General features: G+C 28.5%; 3 protein-coding genes across 3 annotated transcripts in view; all 3 read right to left on the bottom strand.

Annotated features, from left to right (window-relative positions):
- Positions 1 to 447: 447 nt before the first annotated feature.
- LOC139904090 (phragmoplastin DRP1E-like) lies at positions 448 to 2,270 on the bottom strand. The gene is made up of 4 exons (XM_071886024.1): positions 1,703 to 2,270; positions 876 to 995; positions 727 to 797; positions 448 to 598 (listed from the first exon to the last, which is right to left on the bottom strand). The coding sequence occupies exons 1-4, from the start codon at positions 1,727 to 1,729 to the stop codon at positions 457 to 459; spliced, it is 360 nt and encodes a 119-aa protein (XP_071742125.1). The 5' UTR covers positions 1,730 to 2,270; the 3' UTR covers positions 448 to 456.
- Positions 2,271 to 3,624: 1,354 nt separating this feature from the next.
- Positions 3,625 to 4,269, bottom strand: LOC139842615 (uncharacterized). Its single transcript, XM_071832734.1, has one exon. It carries the CDS (start codon positions 4,267 to 4,269, stop codon positions 3,625 to 3,627), a length of 645 nt encoding a protein of 214 aa, XP_071688835.1.
- A 150-nt stretch (positions 4,270 to 4,419) lies between these two features.
- LOC139842613 (uncharacterized) overlaps positions 4,420 to 19,454 on the bottom strand; it is a 30,932-nt gene continuing 15,897 nt past the window's right edge. Inside the window, exon 3 of the mRNA XM_071832733.1 lies at positions 4,420 to 4,559. Within this exon, the coding sequence (XP_071688834.1) occupies positions 4,420 to 4,559 (140 nt within the window). The remainder of the gene's footprint in view (positions 4,560 to 19,454) is intronic.

The raw sequence follows: 19,454 nt of genomic DNA, 5'->3' as shown, positions 1-19,454 counted from the left end.
AACACCTCTTTACAAAATTACATATCATGTTTAGCATAAAATTATTTACATCCTTGGTAGTGAATCTTATATACTTACAGTGTATCTTCAAGAAAACAATATGTTTTCCCCTCACGTACTATTCCTGTTTCTATTCCTGTTTTTGACCACGTTTGACCTTTACAAGGAAACATCTCAGCCATTCCCAACTCTTCCTTCCAACGAGCCTTGGAAATTTTTTCCCAAGATCTGAAAAATATTCTCCACATTTTAAGCAAACTAACTTTTTTTTTTTTTTTTTTTTTTGAAAGGCAAGGTTAGTTGTTAGTTGTTAGACTCGAACCTGGGTCACTCTCGAATCCATGAAACATGGATACCAATGAAGCAAGGCCTCATTGACTTTAAGCAAACTAACTACAAATGTTATATGTATATATAAAGTTCCGAGAGTACCAGGGCTGTAATTTGGATAAATCATTAGTCATACCAAAGATATTCGTTTTTGCCATCAGGTGAAGATACCTCCGAACCACTTGATTTTGCCCGGCCTTCAGTTTCTATTATCGTTTTAATATGTGAAAGTAACACTCTTGAGAATATATGCCATGGATCGTGAAACCTAGACGATTAAACCAATACTTGACTTAATGTTTATCTTCTCATACACACACAAACACACGTACACTCTCCGCACGCAATAACATCACCATGTGAAATAAAATTGAAATATTTGAGAAAGACAATTACCCCCCATTTAAATTCTTGTTGAAGATTTTGTTGAAAGCACGACAAAGTTCCAAGATGGTATACAGCTGAGACTGAAAGAGAGCACTTAAACAAATTAAATACATTTAATTCATGTTTATTAGGGCATCCAAAGGTACAAATATACTTACTCCAGCATCAACTGCAACTGGCCTCCCAATACGGTCCAACTCGGCTTCCATCATATAAATATTTTTGTTTAACAAAGAACCGATATCCGGTACTTTTTCTTTGATTACAGGTTCCAAATGCTGCGTATATAGACACATCGTATTATTGTTAAAATAATAATCATTATTTAACGGAAAAGAGCATTTAATCTCTTCTAACAAAAAACATTATAGTTAACCAAATACACATGATAACTATATAGTCCTGTAGACTGAACGTCAAGATGTGTATTAATTGGACGATAACTGAAAATAAGTATACGTCATACCAGTTTGCCGAACGTCATTGAAGTTAAAGTACCTACTAGAGGTGACTCCTTTAACCCATTCAGTTATAACTATTGATTTGAGACATGTTTTTATCTCTGAAGAGTCACAAGTGTAACATTAAAAAGAGTAACTTAAAAGAAAACCGGTTGAATATTTAGATGATTTTAGATAATCACCCAGAGAATATTTTTAAAGCATAAAACCTCCAAATTTGGATGTAATCAAAAACTTAATTATGAATATAATTGGAGTATATAAATGTTTATCGTACACAATTGAATACTGAGTTATTATTTGATTGATGCTGGAACATGATACATACAGACCATATATAGGCTAAAACCCTAACAATAATAAATTAGCTGAGCCCAAATAATGTAATACATAGGCTAATAATCACTAGGCTAACAATAAATTCCTAATCGCAAAATACTCAATATTTCTATTTAAGAAACAGTAAACAATTAAAAAAAAAAAAAAACACGCATAATAAAGAAAGAAATAAAATAAAATCTCACATCCAAACCATTAATTCCTTTGTCCATCGGATGTCACAACCCCAAATGCCCGTTCACCTAGTGTTGTTGTTGAATGTTGAGATAAAAAAAAAAAAAAAAAAAAAAAAAAACAAAAACAAAAAAACAAACTAGGCTTGTCTGAGTGGCCACTCTCGGTGACTAGAGGGTGCGCATAATGCAATTCACCCGGTATCAAGTCTCGCGCTCGGGGGCTTGATTACCCGAGTTTTTACCTTCTACGGGAGCCAATGTGATCTATGGTTCCTAGTAGAGTTTCCTCGCTTACCAAAAAAAAAAATATGTTGAGATAAAAAAAGAGATTACTAGAAAAATCACGAAATCTTTGTATACGATTGTCCTTAGTTGCCGTGATGATTAATAAATTAAATGGTAAGTAAATACTCCGTAGAAAATAATTTACAAACCCTAAAATATGAGAAAGGATCTTTAGTATACGACTTCGGATGCACAAAAATCAGAAACGAATAGAAACCCCACGAACTCAGAAGTTGACTTCTCCGATTCGTACGGTTCCTCCGATCAAAAGAGATGCTGTAACAAACGTTAAAACTAAATTGAGTGAATGAATGAATGGTAACTATTGTTAAGTGCTCGTAAAATAGATATATAAAAAAATAGAACGTGCAGGACAGCTTGGGGCTTAAGAAATGTTCGGCCCAATAATCAGCTAACTGCCACAGCTCGCGTTATTTAATGGGCTAACAACTCCCATAGTTATGGGCTAACCGATTGCAGTACATGACTTGGTAGATGCTTCATGCTTGTAAACATTCATAAAATCATCACGAGTATCTTTTTCCTTGCTAGAAAAAACTCCCTAAGACTATCGCAGCCTTCTTGCTATTCTTTTATAACATAGTACCGTTGTCCACATCTACGTCATTTCTAGCTGCTGCTAGCTTTTTACTGGCCCCTTAGTTCAGAATTACATGAAACCATCAACATAAAAGTTTTACTCCTTTTCGATACGAACAACTGACATTTTGAATCAACTCAATCCGAGTCTAGATAAAAAAGACTTGGACAAAATGATGACAACTCACAAAATCAAAGTATCCATTAAAAGTTCTCACATATGTCACCTCTTAGAGAAATTCACTTAAAATCAATTTCAAGCTATTTAAGTATTAAAAGTTCATGAAATTAACGTTGTTGATTTACAATTCTATACGAAATTGTCACCAAAAATTAAGTATAAATATTATCAATATAGGCAATCAACATGTTATAATTATGCAAATTCGTGGATTATAATCTGATTACTTGATAAAAAAAATCTTTAGTCAAACACCCCAGACACCCCAAAAGTAAAGTGCCAATATCTCACAAACTAGATTTGAATGGACAACATATGCACAAGAAGAACATATCAATCGATTTATTCCAATATCTGAATATGATCTAATTTAGTAATTAGTAATTTAGTAATAGTAATTAAAACTAGGATTTGAGAAATTCTATCAATATAAAATCTTTACAAATAAAAATTTACAAAATAACATGGATGTGTAAATCAACCAAATTATATTGGTTTTTGTTTTCAATTTCTTATTTCTCTGGTACATGTACAACTTTTTTTAAACATTTTGTAAGTATACAATTGTTGTTAGGATTTTGCCTAATGACTTTTATAACTGTTATATAAATTGCATGAGTTAAATGGAAGGAAGTCCTTTTACCCTCTAATGAGGGGGGGGGGGGGGGGGGGGGGGGGTAGCTTGAGTTCTTTAAAAAGTAAAAATATGACGTTGATCAACACGTGTTGGCAGTGGCGAAGCTTGAACATTAACATTGGGGGGACGGAATAATTCATACAAAATATGTGGTCTCTTATATATAGATAAAGCATACTTGAAGTTCAAAATAAACAAATATAATGCTTAATGTTGAGCACACAAATACTACAACTGAGCTCGACGACCCTTAAGGTCTTTAAACTCATCCATTAGAGACGTTGAATCAAACAATTCTGCAATTTCTTTTTCGATGTAAACCACCAAATTCGATGCAAGAAAATCATCAGACATCTTATTTCGAAGTCGATTCTTACATAACTTCATGGCTGAAAATGCTCTCTCGGTTGTAGCAGTGGAAACCGAAAGTGTCAAAATGAGTCGCGTTAATCTTTCAATCAAACCATATGCCTCACATTTATTACTTTTTACAAGGATTCTACATAGCTCAGAAATAGTAGAAATGTCAGATAGCTTTTGGTCATTTGACTTCTCAATATTGAACAACTCTAATTCATACCTCAACCGGATAATTTCTTGCTCAATAAAATCGAGGGGATAATACTTCTCAACAAGTGAGCAAATCTGATCAGTATTTAACATATCCGAGTCCTTTCTAGGGACTAAAGCAGAGCTAAGAGTTAATATCTCAGTGGCATTATTATTATCAAATCTAAAAGGCAACTCATGTGATTGTTTGTCCAGTGCACTAATAAATATATCTACTCGATAAAAATGCTCAACAGTAACATGATTGTCTTTTTGACGAGGGCGATATCGACCAGACTTATACATAGCACTAATATCAGGCATTTCAATATTTTGTTTGGCACAGAAATCTTTTACATGTTTAAAGAAATATTCCCATCCATTCTTTCTGAAGTCGTTCAAGCTTACCTTTATTGTTGACACTAACTTAATGGCATTGCCAATATCTTGGGTTTTCTTTTGTAATTCTTGAGATCAAATATTAGTCCTTCCCATTATTTCCTTCATCAAGTGTAAGATAAAAACAAACTCAAACGATGTCAAATAAATGAAGGCCTCATCAGCATCAGCACGTTGAGAATATACGGAGCTGTCTTCAGTTATACCCTCCAAAACTACATGAGTAGCATTAAATGTGATGGCCCGCTAAAATCCCTATTGACGCAGCACATCATTCATCGGTCACATTGCGAGGTTTTCCCTCTATATGATACGTTTTACAAACATTGCATTCATTTCAAAAGACGCGCTTTCTATATAAGAAAGTTTTAAAATCTGTATACATTTTTAAAACATGTATATAAATGTTTTCGACTTGTGGTGATTTCTACATATAGACAATCCCAATAAATGATAGTTCATAATAATACATCAATAGACTAAATAGTCAAAATATAATACATATTAATGCTTGAATGCAAAGTTTCCTTGAAAAATATGTCATGTAAGACTCCATGCACATAGCAGTTAAACAGCAGAAGCTTCTTTAATATCTGAGAATAAACATGCTTTAAAGTGTCAACCAAAAAGGTTGGTGAGTTCATAGTTTATCATAATCAATCATTTCCGTAATAGTAATAGACCACAAGATTTCAGTTTTCATAAATATCCGTACACTCGCAAGTGTATAAAAGTATTCTATAAGTTGTTGAGCGCTTTGGTAACCATACTTAACAATTAATGTGGCATATTCCCTTTATTATGAAATCTCCCTACAATGTACCAAGTGTAGTAAAAACGAAGTACTATGCAACCGTTTACGATACTAGAGCGACCAGCCCGGTTGGGGTTGTCAAACCCGATAGATCTATCAATAGGATTCGCGCTTACATTCTCTTACAACATGTAAATATTAGTTACCAAGCTATTAGGGAAAAATATGCAAAGTGGTACAACTCAACGTAGAATGTGTTTTTAGTACTTGTGTCCATTTCGTAAAACAGTTATAAAATACGCATGTATTCTCAGCCCCAAAAATATATATTGCAAAAGCATTTAAAAGGGAGCAAATGAAACTCACGTATCAATATTGTGGTTCAATATTGCAGGAAAAGTATGCAGACGCAACGGAAATGATAAATGCAAGGTTGACCTTTGATTCACGAACAATACCCCCGATCAATACCCATAACCTCTTTTTTTTAATACCCACGAATTCCTTAGCTTTAACCCATTTGAAAAATCCATTTTGAAATCACTTGAACATAACCCCGTCGTAGTATTTTATGTATATTACTAATACTAATATTAATGATACTACTTAATAATAATACTAATATTAATATTAAGAGTAATAATAATAAAAATAATAATAAGAATTTAGTACTACGGAGTAATATATCTATATCTATCTATGTGAATGAATTGAACCAGAAACATAATCGTTCCATATATATAGTATAAATATAATAATTTAATAATATTGAAATAAAATATAATATTATAATATTATAATAAAGTAATAATATAATAATACTAAAATAATATAATAATAAAAGGAATCAAACGTGTGAAATAGAATTCAATAATATCTAATAATTGACGGGTAAAAGTATGAGTAAAAGTATGAGTACTCTTGTTGCTAATAATTGACGGGTAAAAGTATGAGTAAAAATTCCACTTTTTATATTTGAATACATATATATCTGTTTTGGTCTTAAGCTTTATGAAATTAGTTGTAAAAAGGTTCATTTATAAAGTTTATAAGCGTAATATGTGTTTTTCTAGTTTTTGACTGGACAAAGATATATAATATAATATAAATTTTAATATAATAATATAATAAATATAATAATATAATAAATATAATAATATTGAAATAAAATATAATAATATAATAATAAATTTAGAATCAAATTTGAATCGTAAACTTTTAAAAAGTCGTATTTATTAAATACTTCAGGGGTATATTATGTAACTTATAATTAATAATTTCTATCATGTCACTTTCATGTGAATAGTAAATTAATTATTTCATTTCATTTACTATTCATATGAATAGTAAATGAATTAATTTCGATTCAACTATTTAAGCTACACGTTGTTGTACGTTGTGCTTTACAAATTGTACATTTTTAATTTAACTTCGTTTCTTAAAAAAATTACAAAAATTATATCATAAAAATAAAATGACTTAATGCTTAAAATTTTTAATTTGAAATAACATCATTTAATAGTAAATTTTTACCATTTCATATATAAATCATGACGGGTTCGAGTTTTAAATTATAGGTTGTTCGTGAATCGTGGGTAAAGTCCAATGGTTAATTAAATGTATGAATAAAAATATTTTAATGCAACACATTAATTTTCTTATCTTGTTGGAATAATCATAGTTTAAATTTGACCAAAATTTTCGGGTCATGACAGTACCTACCCGTTAAAAGAAATTTCGTCCCGAAATTTAGCTAAGGAAAGTTGATAACGAAAACAAGGATATTTTCGTATCACGAAATATGATATAACTTGAATTATTTAAAAGAATTCGATTGTTAGTATAATCATTATCAAAGAAAATGATAAGATCGATGAATGGAGTATTTCGAGTACCCTAAATGGGTCAGGTTCCGTTTTATGATAAGCACAAGTTCAATAAATTTCTCACTATTGAGAAATACAAATGAAATGATAAAGATTTCTCCGAAAATACGATATATAGGATTTAAAATGAGCATAACTAGTGTTATAAGCAGAACGAAAAATGTAATGGCATGATTATATTAGCAAACTACTGGAATCACGGAAAGTATAGAACTATCAAGAAAATACATTCTTGGTATGTTCATATGTTAAGTAAAATAAAAGAGTCGCGTAACATGGTACATGGTGAGGGTAATGTTGATCAAGTACTACCTTCATCATGTGCCATTAGAACTTCCGCATGACTTACTATAATATAATCACGTTGATCGGGCGTCATTATATTACATTAACTCATGCTTTCATTCCAAAACTACTCTATAATATCAATGAACATAAATTCGAATGTTAAAATTTTTTTGAAATTAAAATAGTTTCCGTTATGATGTAATACAGATAAAGCAAAGAGATAATTAATTTTAGACAAGAATAGTTATGGAGGTATTTTTCAGAAATATTGAGGATATTTATAATGGAAGATACTGTGACAACCCGGAAATTTCTAACCAAATTTAAACTTTATCTTTATATTATTCTGACATGATAAGCAAAGTTTGTTAAGTTAAATCTCAAGAATTTTAAACTGTGTTCATACATTCATTATAACCTCGACCAAATTCTGACGATTCACGAACCGTTATATATAAATAAATATGTATATATATTTATATATATATATATATATATATATATATATATATATATATATATATATATATATATATATATATATATATATATTATAACTTGAGAATATTAATAAAGTATTAAACGTATAATACTTTACATGAACGTATTGTTTCAATATGTTTATAGATGGAATTAGAAGATAATATCAAATGATTGATTTATCAGATACATTGTGATATGATTACGGGTCTATGTTACGAGGTCCACTGTGATTTAAGAAATCTATTCTTTTTGACAACATTCGAAAAATGGTAAAGTGATTTATAAGTAAGAACGTGAAGTGTAACTAACTTAGATGTTGGATATCGACAAGTTAAGTAACTCGACATTTTTCATTAAGATGATTTCATACGTTTATTTAACCTTTGAACTTTATCCATGCTTCACCAACAGACTGTAATTTAAAAACTTGAAACCTATTATGAATATATATGATTCTACTTTTCTAAAACGTTTTATGATATAACGATTTCCATTATTTTAACCTTTAAACAAAATGATTCTTAAAAATATATTTGGTTTTGGAAAACAAAATTATTATATTTATTTGATTTAGTTTCAAACGTACAAAAACATTTTCAGTTTAAAAAGAACTTTATTATTAAAACGTATATAACTTTTATAAATATCTAGAACCACTTTTGACAACTCATTACTTAACCAGTATGATAAAGATAACGATATTTATATTTTATTTTATCAAATATATATAACGATTTAAATTAATATTATATATATTTATACGCGTATTATACGTACATAGTTTTATACTTTTACTATACTTAAACTTTACCTTTACTTTATTTTTAATTTAACTTTAATAATTCACTTTAATAATTCATACTTTAATAATTCACTTTAATAATTCATACTTTAATAATTCATACTTTAATAATTCACTTTAATAATTCATACTTTAATAATTCACTTTAATAATTCAAAAATCTATTATAAATAGAATTCAATAGGTTTCATTATTTCATAGAAACTTGAAAATATTTTTCTCTAAACTCTCTCAATCGATTTACATATATATATTTACTCCGTATTATTTCAAGATATTATTAGTATACATAAAATATTACGTCGGAGTGCTGTCCGAGTGATTTCGAAATTGTTTTTCGAGTGAGATTGGATTAAGGAAATTATGAGTTATAGCTATGGAGGTGATTGGTTATGGTTCATGGGTATGCTCGTGAGGTCAATATAGTGTTTATCATCTCCGTTGTGTCTACTTACCTTTCCTGCAATATTGAATCTCAATATTGATACGTGAGTACTCATAATTTAACTTTTACATACTAATAGTGTATCCCTGACTAGTGCTCGAGTATATAAGATTATGCATGTTTGTACTTTTGATATTGCCTTTAGTTAGGTTATGTTGAATCCTGAATTAGTTATATATGCGACTGAGATAAGGTATAAGATATGCATGTCGTTGGAAAGCTAGCGAAAAAATTAAGAACTTTTTATTTAGATATCGAATGATTTCGATGAACGTATTTGAAGTTATAGTCCATCGAATGTTTGTATTATTATTAAAAATGATTATTATTATCGTTGTTATTATAGTCGTTCTAGTTTTATCTTATTATTATTATTATTATTATTATTATTATTATTATTATTATTATTATTATTATTATTATTATTATTATTATTATTATTATTATTATTATTATTATTATCTTTATCAATAAAAGGATTTATCATTAAAAATTGTTATTTTTATTATTATTACTATCGTTATTATCATTAAAGTTATAATTAGTATTATTATTATTATTATTATCTAATTATTATTATTATCTAATTATTATTATTATTATTATTATCATTATTATTATTATCATTATTAATATATATATCATTATTTAAAAATGGTTATTGTTATTATTATTATTATATTATCATTATCGTTAATAATGTCATAGTAATTATCATTATTAGTATTATTGTAATTAAAACTAATATTAGTAACACCTAATTATTTTGATTACTATTATTATCATTATTATGAACACGATATAAAAGACGATTAAAAGCTATTAAACGAAACGATTAGGAAATAATGAGTAAGAGTATCATGATAAAATTAAAATATTATAAGATATTGATTTAGATAAAATTATCGTTCTTATTATTTTTATCATTACTATTATTATTAAAAGTATCGTTAGTATCAAAACTATCATTTTAACAAAAATTATCATTTTAACAAAAATAATCATTTTAATAGAAATGTCATTGTTACTATAAAATATCATTTTTATTATCATTTTAAATAGAATTATTATTTTAAAGATAATATTAAAAATTATCGTAAATATTAAAGTTATCATAATTAGAATTATCGTTTTTATCATAATATCATCTTAGTAATTATAAATATTGATATTTTTATAATAATAATTATTATTACAAAATAATACAACTTTTACTTACTAACATTATAGATATTATTTTATCAAATAAATATGTAATACAAACATATTTTACTACGTGTAATAAATTACTTTAATAATACCTATCATATTATCTTTATGATATTAAATGAACCCTATAAATTTTATTACTTAATATATATAAAAGTATATTTTATTATATAAATTTTAATATAAAATTTTATTTATTAATAAATGAATTATATTATTTACTCTAATAAATCTTTTAAAAATATTTAAAAATATAAAACGACGATATTTAAAATATATTATAATCATGTATAAATTTTGGAAATCATTTTGAGTCAAACTGACTTTTGTTGACTTTTGCATATTAGTCTCGAGCATTAGGATTGTGGTACACTATGACCTGACCTAATTGTTAGACAAATATTGACCAACATATAATTATATATAATTAATTTAGGTTCGTGAATCCGAGGTCAACCTTGCACTAGTTCAATGACGTTATATGTATTTTCACTACGAAATACAGTATGGTGAGTTTCATTTGCCTTTTTACCCTTTATATTTTTGGGCTGAGAATACATGCGCAATATTTATAAATGTTTTACAAAATAGACACAAGAATGTGAAACTACATTCTATGGTTGAATTATCGAAATCGAATATGCCCCTTTTTATTAAGTCTGGTAATCTAAGAATTAGGGAACAGACACCCTAATTGATGCGAATCCTAAAGATAGATCTATTGGGCCCAACAAGCCCCATCCAAAGTACCGGATGCTTTAGTACTTCGAAATTTATATCATTTCCGAAGGAGGATCCCGGAATGATGGGGATATTCTTATATGCATATTGTGAATGTCGGTTACCAGGTGTTCAATCCATATGAATGATTTTTGTCTCTATGCATGGGACGTATATTTATGAGAATTGGAAATGAAATTCTCGTGGTCTATTAAAATGATGAAAATGAATGATTATGATAAACTAATGAACTCACCAACCTTTTGATTGACACTTTAAAGCATGTTTATTCTCAGGTATTAAAGAAATCTTCCGCTGTGCATTTGCTCATTTTAAAGATATTAATTGGAGTCTTTCATGGCATATTTCGAAGAACGTTGCATTCAAGTCATTGAGTTCATTAAAGATTATTATTATTAAGTCAAGTTATAGTTGGATAGTGGATATTATGAAATGGTATGCATGCCTGTCAATTTTCGATGTAAAGAAAGTTTGTCTTTTAAAAACAAATGCAATGATTGTAAAATGTATCACATAGAGGTCAAATACCTCGCGATGTAATCAACTATTGTGAATCGTTTATAATGTATATGAACGGGTCCTTTCTGTTGGTATCAGAGCGGTGGTCTTAGCGAACCAGGTCTGCATTAGTGTGTCTAACTGATAAGTCGTTAGGATGCATTAGTGAGCCTGGACTTCGACCGTGTCTGCATGTCAAAAGTTTTGCTTATCATTTCTAGTCGGAAATCATCTGCTTATCATCCATAGGAAATTACCTGCTTATCATTATTAGTCTAGACACGTCTTGCTACATTAATTGCATGAGTAGTGTATAGATAAAATTCATATCTTTGCGTATCTACTAAATCATATCTTATCGTATCTGTTACTTTAAACTTTTCCTGACATATCCCGCAAATTCCTCCGTAATCTATGAAATCTTTTGATCTCTATATATAGATATCCTATGTAAATAGAATACCACCCGATAGCCGAAAAATCATTTTATATCGAAAAATCCTTTATCCAATCGTACGAAATGGAATTTGTCATCAGTTCAAGTCACTCGGATTCCGAAATGGAATCTCACTCAAGCTCCGAAAGCAGTGTGACCGGAATGGATCAACCAATCAGTCATCACCTATTCTGGATGAATTGGGGATGGGTTCGTAGCCTCCTCAATCATTGGAAACAAGAAGAAGGCGATCCTTTCCATCCACCACATTGCCCTCTTGGCGAAGAACCTGAAGCACTTACCGGCGAACCTGTTCGAGACACCATTTTCTCTTTCATTTCCAGGGTATCTCGTCACGATTATATACTACATCAACTTCTAGATTTTATTTATCCGCTCGTTCCGACCGACAATCATCTTGGAATAATAGAAGAAGTCAACGAATTTCGCGCTCGGGTAGTGGCTTTGGAGAATATGGTGCAGAGATTACAAACACCAGCAGCAGCACCAGCAGCATAACCAGTACCACCATCATCAACGCCAACAGTACCATTACCACCTCCAACCACAACCGCGTTGTAAACCTCAACTTCACAATCTGTCCCACGAGCATCAACGTCATACGCACCATAGATACTAAGGAGTACCAACAACAATAACTGACGAAGTATTAATTCTTAACTTCATTGGATAAACATTCCGCGGCGATTATATAATCTCTAAAGTCTTAGAGATTATCTAATCTAGCCCTAACCATAAATCAGTTAAGCGAACCAAAATGATAGAAGGAAGAGTAGAAACCCTGACAAAAATGGTGTGTGATTAACAAGTTAAACTTGTTTTACCAACATCATCAACAGTACCGTCAACGTCACCAGCATCGTCAGTACAGTCAACATCAGAATCAACAACACTTATAACATCACAAACTCCATCAGTTCAAGAATCACTGTGGACATCATTACGAATCAATAACGTGTATATTGTATCAACAAGTTATGAAGAATTAACTCATTCCCTCTCAAGAAATTATATATATATTTTATATATATATATATATATATATATATATATATATATATATATATATATATATATATATATATATATATATATATATATTGAAATAAAAAATAAATCTTTCCGTGCTAAGCTATTGTGTGTGAATCTTAACTACTCGGTTAATTCATATTACAAATATGCAATAATGTACATCCCTCGCCCGCGACTTAACCATCGTTAACTACAATCTCTGTCTCAATTCAACAAATTCCAATTCCTAATAAATCAAGTATATATTTGATTTTACACTTCATCATTGATGTAACCGAAACTTTTCAGATAACATCATTCGTACTTTGCGAAGTTCACAAGAATTTAACGAAAACCAACATCACATCTCAACAAATAATGAAGTATTGATTCATAATTTCAATATTATTGAAGAAATACTTATGTAACCTCTAAAGCCTTCAAGGAATTATTCAATTCTAGTTCCAACCGTAAATCGAATGAGTTTAATTTAGTATTAACTCATTAAAATCTATGTTACATCTGAGGAGAATATATACATATATATTTTCATAAAGACTGTAATAAAATTCTTATGTACAAAATATTAATTGTGAAAAAAATTTTAACGGGTAGGTAATACCCGAGAGATATATAAAAATTCACAATTAATATGTTACATTCTTCGAATCAGATTAAGCAAATTATCAATTATACTTCCTACTTTCACAATAATATACATTCTTTCATAGAAATCAAAACAACCATACTCATTCAAACCCAATTACATATTCTGATTTTAAAATCTCAGAATTCAATTTGAGATATAACCGGTACCATCACTTTTAGATTCCTATATCTTTCGAAGCTATACTTTGACTTCAAAAGTGTGTTAGAACATCAAATGTATACAAACGATTACAATCTGTGTTCAAACCCTTCGAAAATCTCTGAAGACACTTCAAATAATGAGCAATCGAGATGATGATCCAACCACATATTACCCACAGTTATGTACTTAAAAAGCTCTCGAAACCAAAGTCATAATTCAACACATATCTGTGTCAGATCTTTTGGCATTTATTAGCAAAAATAACCTTGCAATTCCTTTGCAAAGTAGCAAATTATATCACAGCTCCAGCAAGACAACTTCGATTTTTTCATTCGGAGTAGCCTTATCATAATTTTGATATATGTGATTACCCTTTTGTTACCGGAGAACCTTTCATATTCCACCACATTAGCAATAAACTTACCAACAACTTCACTGATCTTGGGCATTCCGAAGAATCATTATATTTATCGAAACCTCATCATTTACTCATCTACCTCTTGTAACGAGAATTGCCATACGAATCATTGGGAATTAGCAATCAGTATTTTGAAATCGCACAGCATGTTGACGCCAACAGTTATACACAACGTCTATTTCCAAGGCTTACATACTTCGAATGTGAAGTTTCTGAAAAACACTCTGAACCGCGAACTAGTTCTCGAAATGCTGATGAAGCAACAAAAACTGTAAACGACCTTAGCAGTAAAAAGTTTGATGATAAATATTAGTGTATTAGCAAAGCTCAGAAATAGAGAAGTTTTGGAACTGGAAAACGGATTGAGCAAAGTATGAAGGAGGCTGTGGACAAATCACAAAGACTGAACCTGCCTTTAAAGAATCCAAATGATTCAGTGTCTGCTGAAGTCATTAACGAATACCTTGCTCCTGACACTAAACCCTTACAGACAATATACTTCATCATCCTCTGATATTAGAAATTCTAAGATATCATCGTATCTTTCATTATAAATATCCTCCATATTTCTGAAGATATTTTCATAACTATTCTTATCTGGAATCATATATCTCTTTGCGCTATCTGTATTACATAAAAAGGAAACTGTTTAGTTCCTATACTTTGTAAACCTTTGAGTTTAAAATATGAATGTTTTTGAAGTAGTGTTGGAAACTGAAGCATGAGTTAGTATAATATAATGACACTTGATCAACGTGATTATATTACAGTAATTCATGCTGAGTTTCTAAATGGAACGTGATGATTCACAGATCATAACATCATCATGTGCCATGTTATATGACTCTTGTATTCTATTTAACCTCTAAAATATCAAGAAAATATTTCTTGATGATTCGGCTTTTTCTGAGGTATTCTGGTAATTTGACAAGTCAAGATCGTGCCATTACAATTTTCTTCCTAGAACATTAACAATGTTCATTCCAAAATTCATATCTGCAAATTCTGGACCATTACAAGCGGTACTTAATCGCAAGAAGAAGAAATGAAAGGACAAAACTCCGAAATAGAAATTGGGGTATAAATTGCAGTAAATAAAAGAGAGCATTAACTGTGGATGACAATGATTATAGAAGATAGAAACAGAGACTTTGAAATATAAGGGAAGATATAAAGCGACAAACCAAAAGTTATAAACCATATATATCGATGCATATAGCAATATAAAGACACGGGATAACTAGAAAGACTATAAACCCAAGAGTATAGTAGAAGTAAATAGATTCTTCCGGCGGTAGATGAAAAAGAAGAATGACCGATATGAAAGTTAGAAGTATATCGAGAATCAGAACTGGATGGAGCATATTGATGAATACTTTAAAATATGAGTTGAGGGGGAAAGAATAGAAGGTGATGAAACATGACTAGGAACTTAGAAATCAACAGATTTAACTCACACAATGACGAAATAAGTGAATCAAAACCTCTAGTGAATAGGTTAAGCTTTTTGGGATTAATTTAGTCATACCACAACTAAATCAAGTGTGATTAGATCAGCACCTAGAGCTATTATTCACCACTTGGGTGATTTGGGTTGAGAGAGAATCAGAGGAGCTCACCAGATCTGAGTGTGTGTAATAAATGAGAGGCTTAACCTAAAATGAAGAACATAAGACTTTATATACCCCTGCTGTTGACTCACCCGTACGATTCATCCATCACACATACGAGTTGGCTTCATCAGCCGTACGAGTGATCATTCACTCGTGTCTTCTCATTTAGGTTGTAATTGTGATTTAGCTCAGCATTAACCGTGCGTATGAGCCTGTCAGCCGTACGAGTGAGGCTTCACTTGGAAGTCTGACTAAGTTTAACATAGTCAAACATCCAAATCTCGTTCCTGCAGTTCCTGTAACCACATACAAACATGGATAGGATAATAACGAACGATCATGGTGGCATGTAAACTGTTGTACCTGCAATGGACGTGGGTAGATGTCTAGGGACTTGCATAAAATGCATCAACAGAAGGTGTGAGTTGTAAGAAAATGAAGGAGGTGAATTTATAAGAAAATCTCCGACAGAACAATTAAAATGGACGATCGCATTTAAAGCGGATCCTAATTCCCTTTGTTACAGGAGAATCAAATCTTATTACAAAGATTTTCTTCAAATCCCTTGAAATCTGGAAATCAACCATATCTACATCAAATGATAAGATGAATCTACACTTACTCATTTCACTCTTCTATGTTAGCTTCATTCGTACTCTTCATATAAATGGATTGGTTATCCAAATTATTCGCTGATGATAAAACTCTAATTTTCAGCCTGTATACATCATGAAAACATACTTATTATCATTCACGACCTTTCCACTCAAATTTCGAGACGAAATTTCTTTAACAGGTAGGTACTGTGACAACTCGGAAATTTCTAACCAAATTTAAACTTTATCTTTATATTATTCTGACATGATAAGCAAAGTTTGTTAAGTTAAATCTCAAGAATTTTAAACTGTGTTCATACATTCATTATAACCTCGACCAAATTCCGACGATTCACGAACCGTTATATATAAATAAATATGTATATATATATATATATATATATATATATATATATATATATATATATATATATATATATATATTATAACTTGAGAATATTAATAAAGTATTAAACGTATAATACTTTACATGAACGTATTGTTTCAATATGTTTATAGATGGAATTAGAAGATAATATCAAATGATTGATTTATCAGATACATTGTGATATGATTACGGGTCTATGTTATGAGGTCCACTGTGATTTAAGAAATCTATTCTTTTTGACAACATTCAAAAAATGGTAAAGTGATTTATAAGTAAGAACGTGAAGTGTAACTAACTTAGATGTTGGATATCGACAAGTTAAGTAACTCGACATTTTTCATTAAGATGATTTCATACGTTTATTTAACCTTTGAACTTTATCCATGATTCACCAACAGACTGTAATTTAAAAACTTGAAACCTATTATGAATATATATGATTCTACTTTTCTAAAACGTTTTATGATATAACGATTTCCATTATTTTAACCTTTAAACAAAATGATTCTTAAAAATATATTTGGTTTTGGAAAACAAAATTATTATATTTATTTGATTTAGTTTCAAACGTACAAAAACATTTTCAGTTTAAAAAGAACTTTATTATTAAAACGTATATAACTTTTATAAATATCTAGAACCACTTTTGACAACTCATTACTTAACCAGTATGATAAAGATAACGATATTTATATTTTATTTTATCAAATATATATAACGGTTTAAATTAATATTATATATATTTATACGCGTATTATACGTACATAGTTTTATACTTTTACTATACTTAAACTTTACCTTTACTTTATTTTTAATTTAACTTTAATAATTCACTTTAATAATTCATACTTTAATAATTCACTTTAATAATTCATACTTTAATAATTCATACTTTAATAATTCACTTTAATAATTCATACTTTAATAATTCACTTTAATAATTCAAAAATCTATTATAAATAGAATTCAATAGGTTTCATTATTTCATAGAAACTTGAAAATATTTTTCTCTAAACTCTCTCAATCGATTTACATATATATATTTACTCCGTATTATTTCAAGATATTATTAGTATACATAAAATATTACGTCGGAGTGCTGTCCGAGTGATTTCGAAATTGTTTTTCGAGTGAGATTGGATTAAGGAAATTATGAGTTATAGCTATGGAGGTGATTGGTTATGGTTCATGGGTATGCTCGTGAGGTCAATATAGTGTTTATCATCTCCGTTGTGTCTACTTACCTTTCCTGCAATATTGAATCTCAATATTGATACGTGAGTACTCATAATTTAACTGTTACATACTAATAGTGTATCCCTGACTAGTGCTCGAGTATATAGGATTATGCATGTTTGTACTTTTGATATTGCCTTTAGTTAGGTTATGTTGAATCCTGAATTAGTTATATATGCGACTGAGATAAGGTATAAGATATGCATGTCGTTGGAAAGCTAGCGAAAAATTAAGAACTTTTCATTTAGATATCGAATGATTTCGATGAACGTATTTGAAGTTATAGTCCATCGAATGTTTGTATTATTTTTAAAAATGATTATTATTATCGTTGTTATTATAGTCGTTCTAGTTTTATCTTATTATTATTATTATTATTATTATTATTATTATTATTATTATTATTATTATTATTATTATTATTATTATTATTATTATTATTATTATTATCTTTATCAATAAAAGGATTTATCATTAAAAATTGTTATTTTTATTATTATTACTATCGTTATTATCATTAAAGTTATAATTAGTATTATTATTATTATTATTATTATCTAATTATTATTATTATCTAATTATTATTATTATTATTATTATTATTATTATCATTATTATTATTATCATTATTAATATATATATCATTATTTAAAAATGGTTATTGTTATTATTATTATTATATTATCATTATCGTTAATAATGTCATAGTAATTATCATTATTAGTATTATTGTAATTAAAACTAATATTAGTAACACCTAATTATTTTGATTACTATTATTATCAATATTATGAACACGATATAAAAGACGATTAAAAGCTATTAAACGAAACGATTAGGAAATAATGAGTAAGAGTATCATGATAAAATTAAAATATTATAAGATATTGATTTAGATAAAATTATCGTTCTTATTATTTTTATCATTACTATTATTATTAAAAGTATCGTTAGTATCAAAACTATCATTTTAACAAAAATTATCATTTTAACAAAAATTATCATTTTAATAGAAATGTCATTGTTACTATAAAATATCATTTTTATTATCATTTTAAATAGAATTATTATTTTAAAGATAATATTAAAAATTATCGTAAATATTAAAGTTATCATAATTAGAATTATCGTTTTATCATAATATCATCTTAGTAATTATAAATATTGATATTTTTATAATAATAATTATTATTACAAAATAATACAACTTTTACTTACTAACATTATAGATATTATTTTATCAAATAAATATGTAATACAAACATATTTTACTACGTGTAATAAATTACTTTAATAATACCTATCATATTATCTTTATGATATTAAATGAACCCTATAAATTTTATTACTTAATATATATAAAAGTATATTTTATTATATAAATTTTAATATAAAATTTTATTTATTAATAAATGAATTATATTATTTACTCTAATAAATCTTTTAAAAATATTTAAAAATATAAAACGACGAT

Source organism: Rutidosis leptorrhynchoides, chromosome 4 (assembly GCF_046630445.1).
Source record: "Rutidosis leptorrhynchoides isolate AG116_Rl617_1_P2 chromosome 4, CSIRO_AGI_Rlap_v1, whole genome shotgun sequence".
Lineage (NCBI taxonomy): Eukaryota > Viridiplantae > Streptophyta > Magnoliopsida > Asterales > Asteraceae > Rutidosis > Rutidosis leptorrhynchoides.
Note: the sequence above shows the minus strand (reverse complement) of the source record. Positions and strands in the feature narration are given on the sequence as shown.

Excerpts from the sequence above, each read along its gene's own strand:
- LOC139904090 (XM_071886024.1), bottom strand. The coding sequence starts at position 1,729 with ATGGACAAAGGAATTAATGGTTTGGAT. Across the intron at positions 996-1,702 it reads AAGGAATTAATGGTTTGGAT|CATTTGGAACCTGTAATCAA; the intron begins GTGAGATTTTAT and ends CTATATACGCAG. Across the intron at positions 798-875 it reads CAGTTGCAGTTGATGCTGGA|TCTCAGCTGTATACCATCTT; the intron begins GTAAGTATATTT and ends GCTCTCTTTCAG.
- LOC139842615 (XM_071832734.1), bottom strand. The coding sequence starts at position 4,269 with ATGCCTGATATTAGTGCTATGTATAAGTCTGGTCGATATCGCCCTCGT.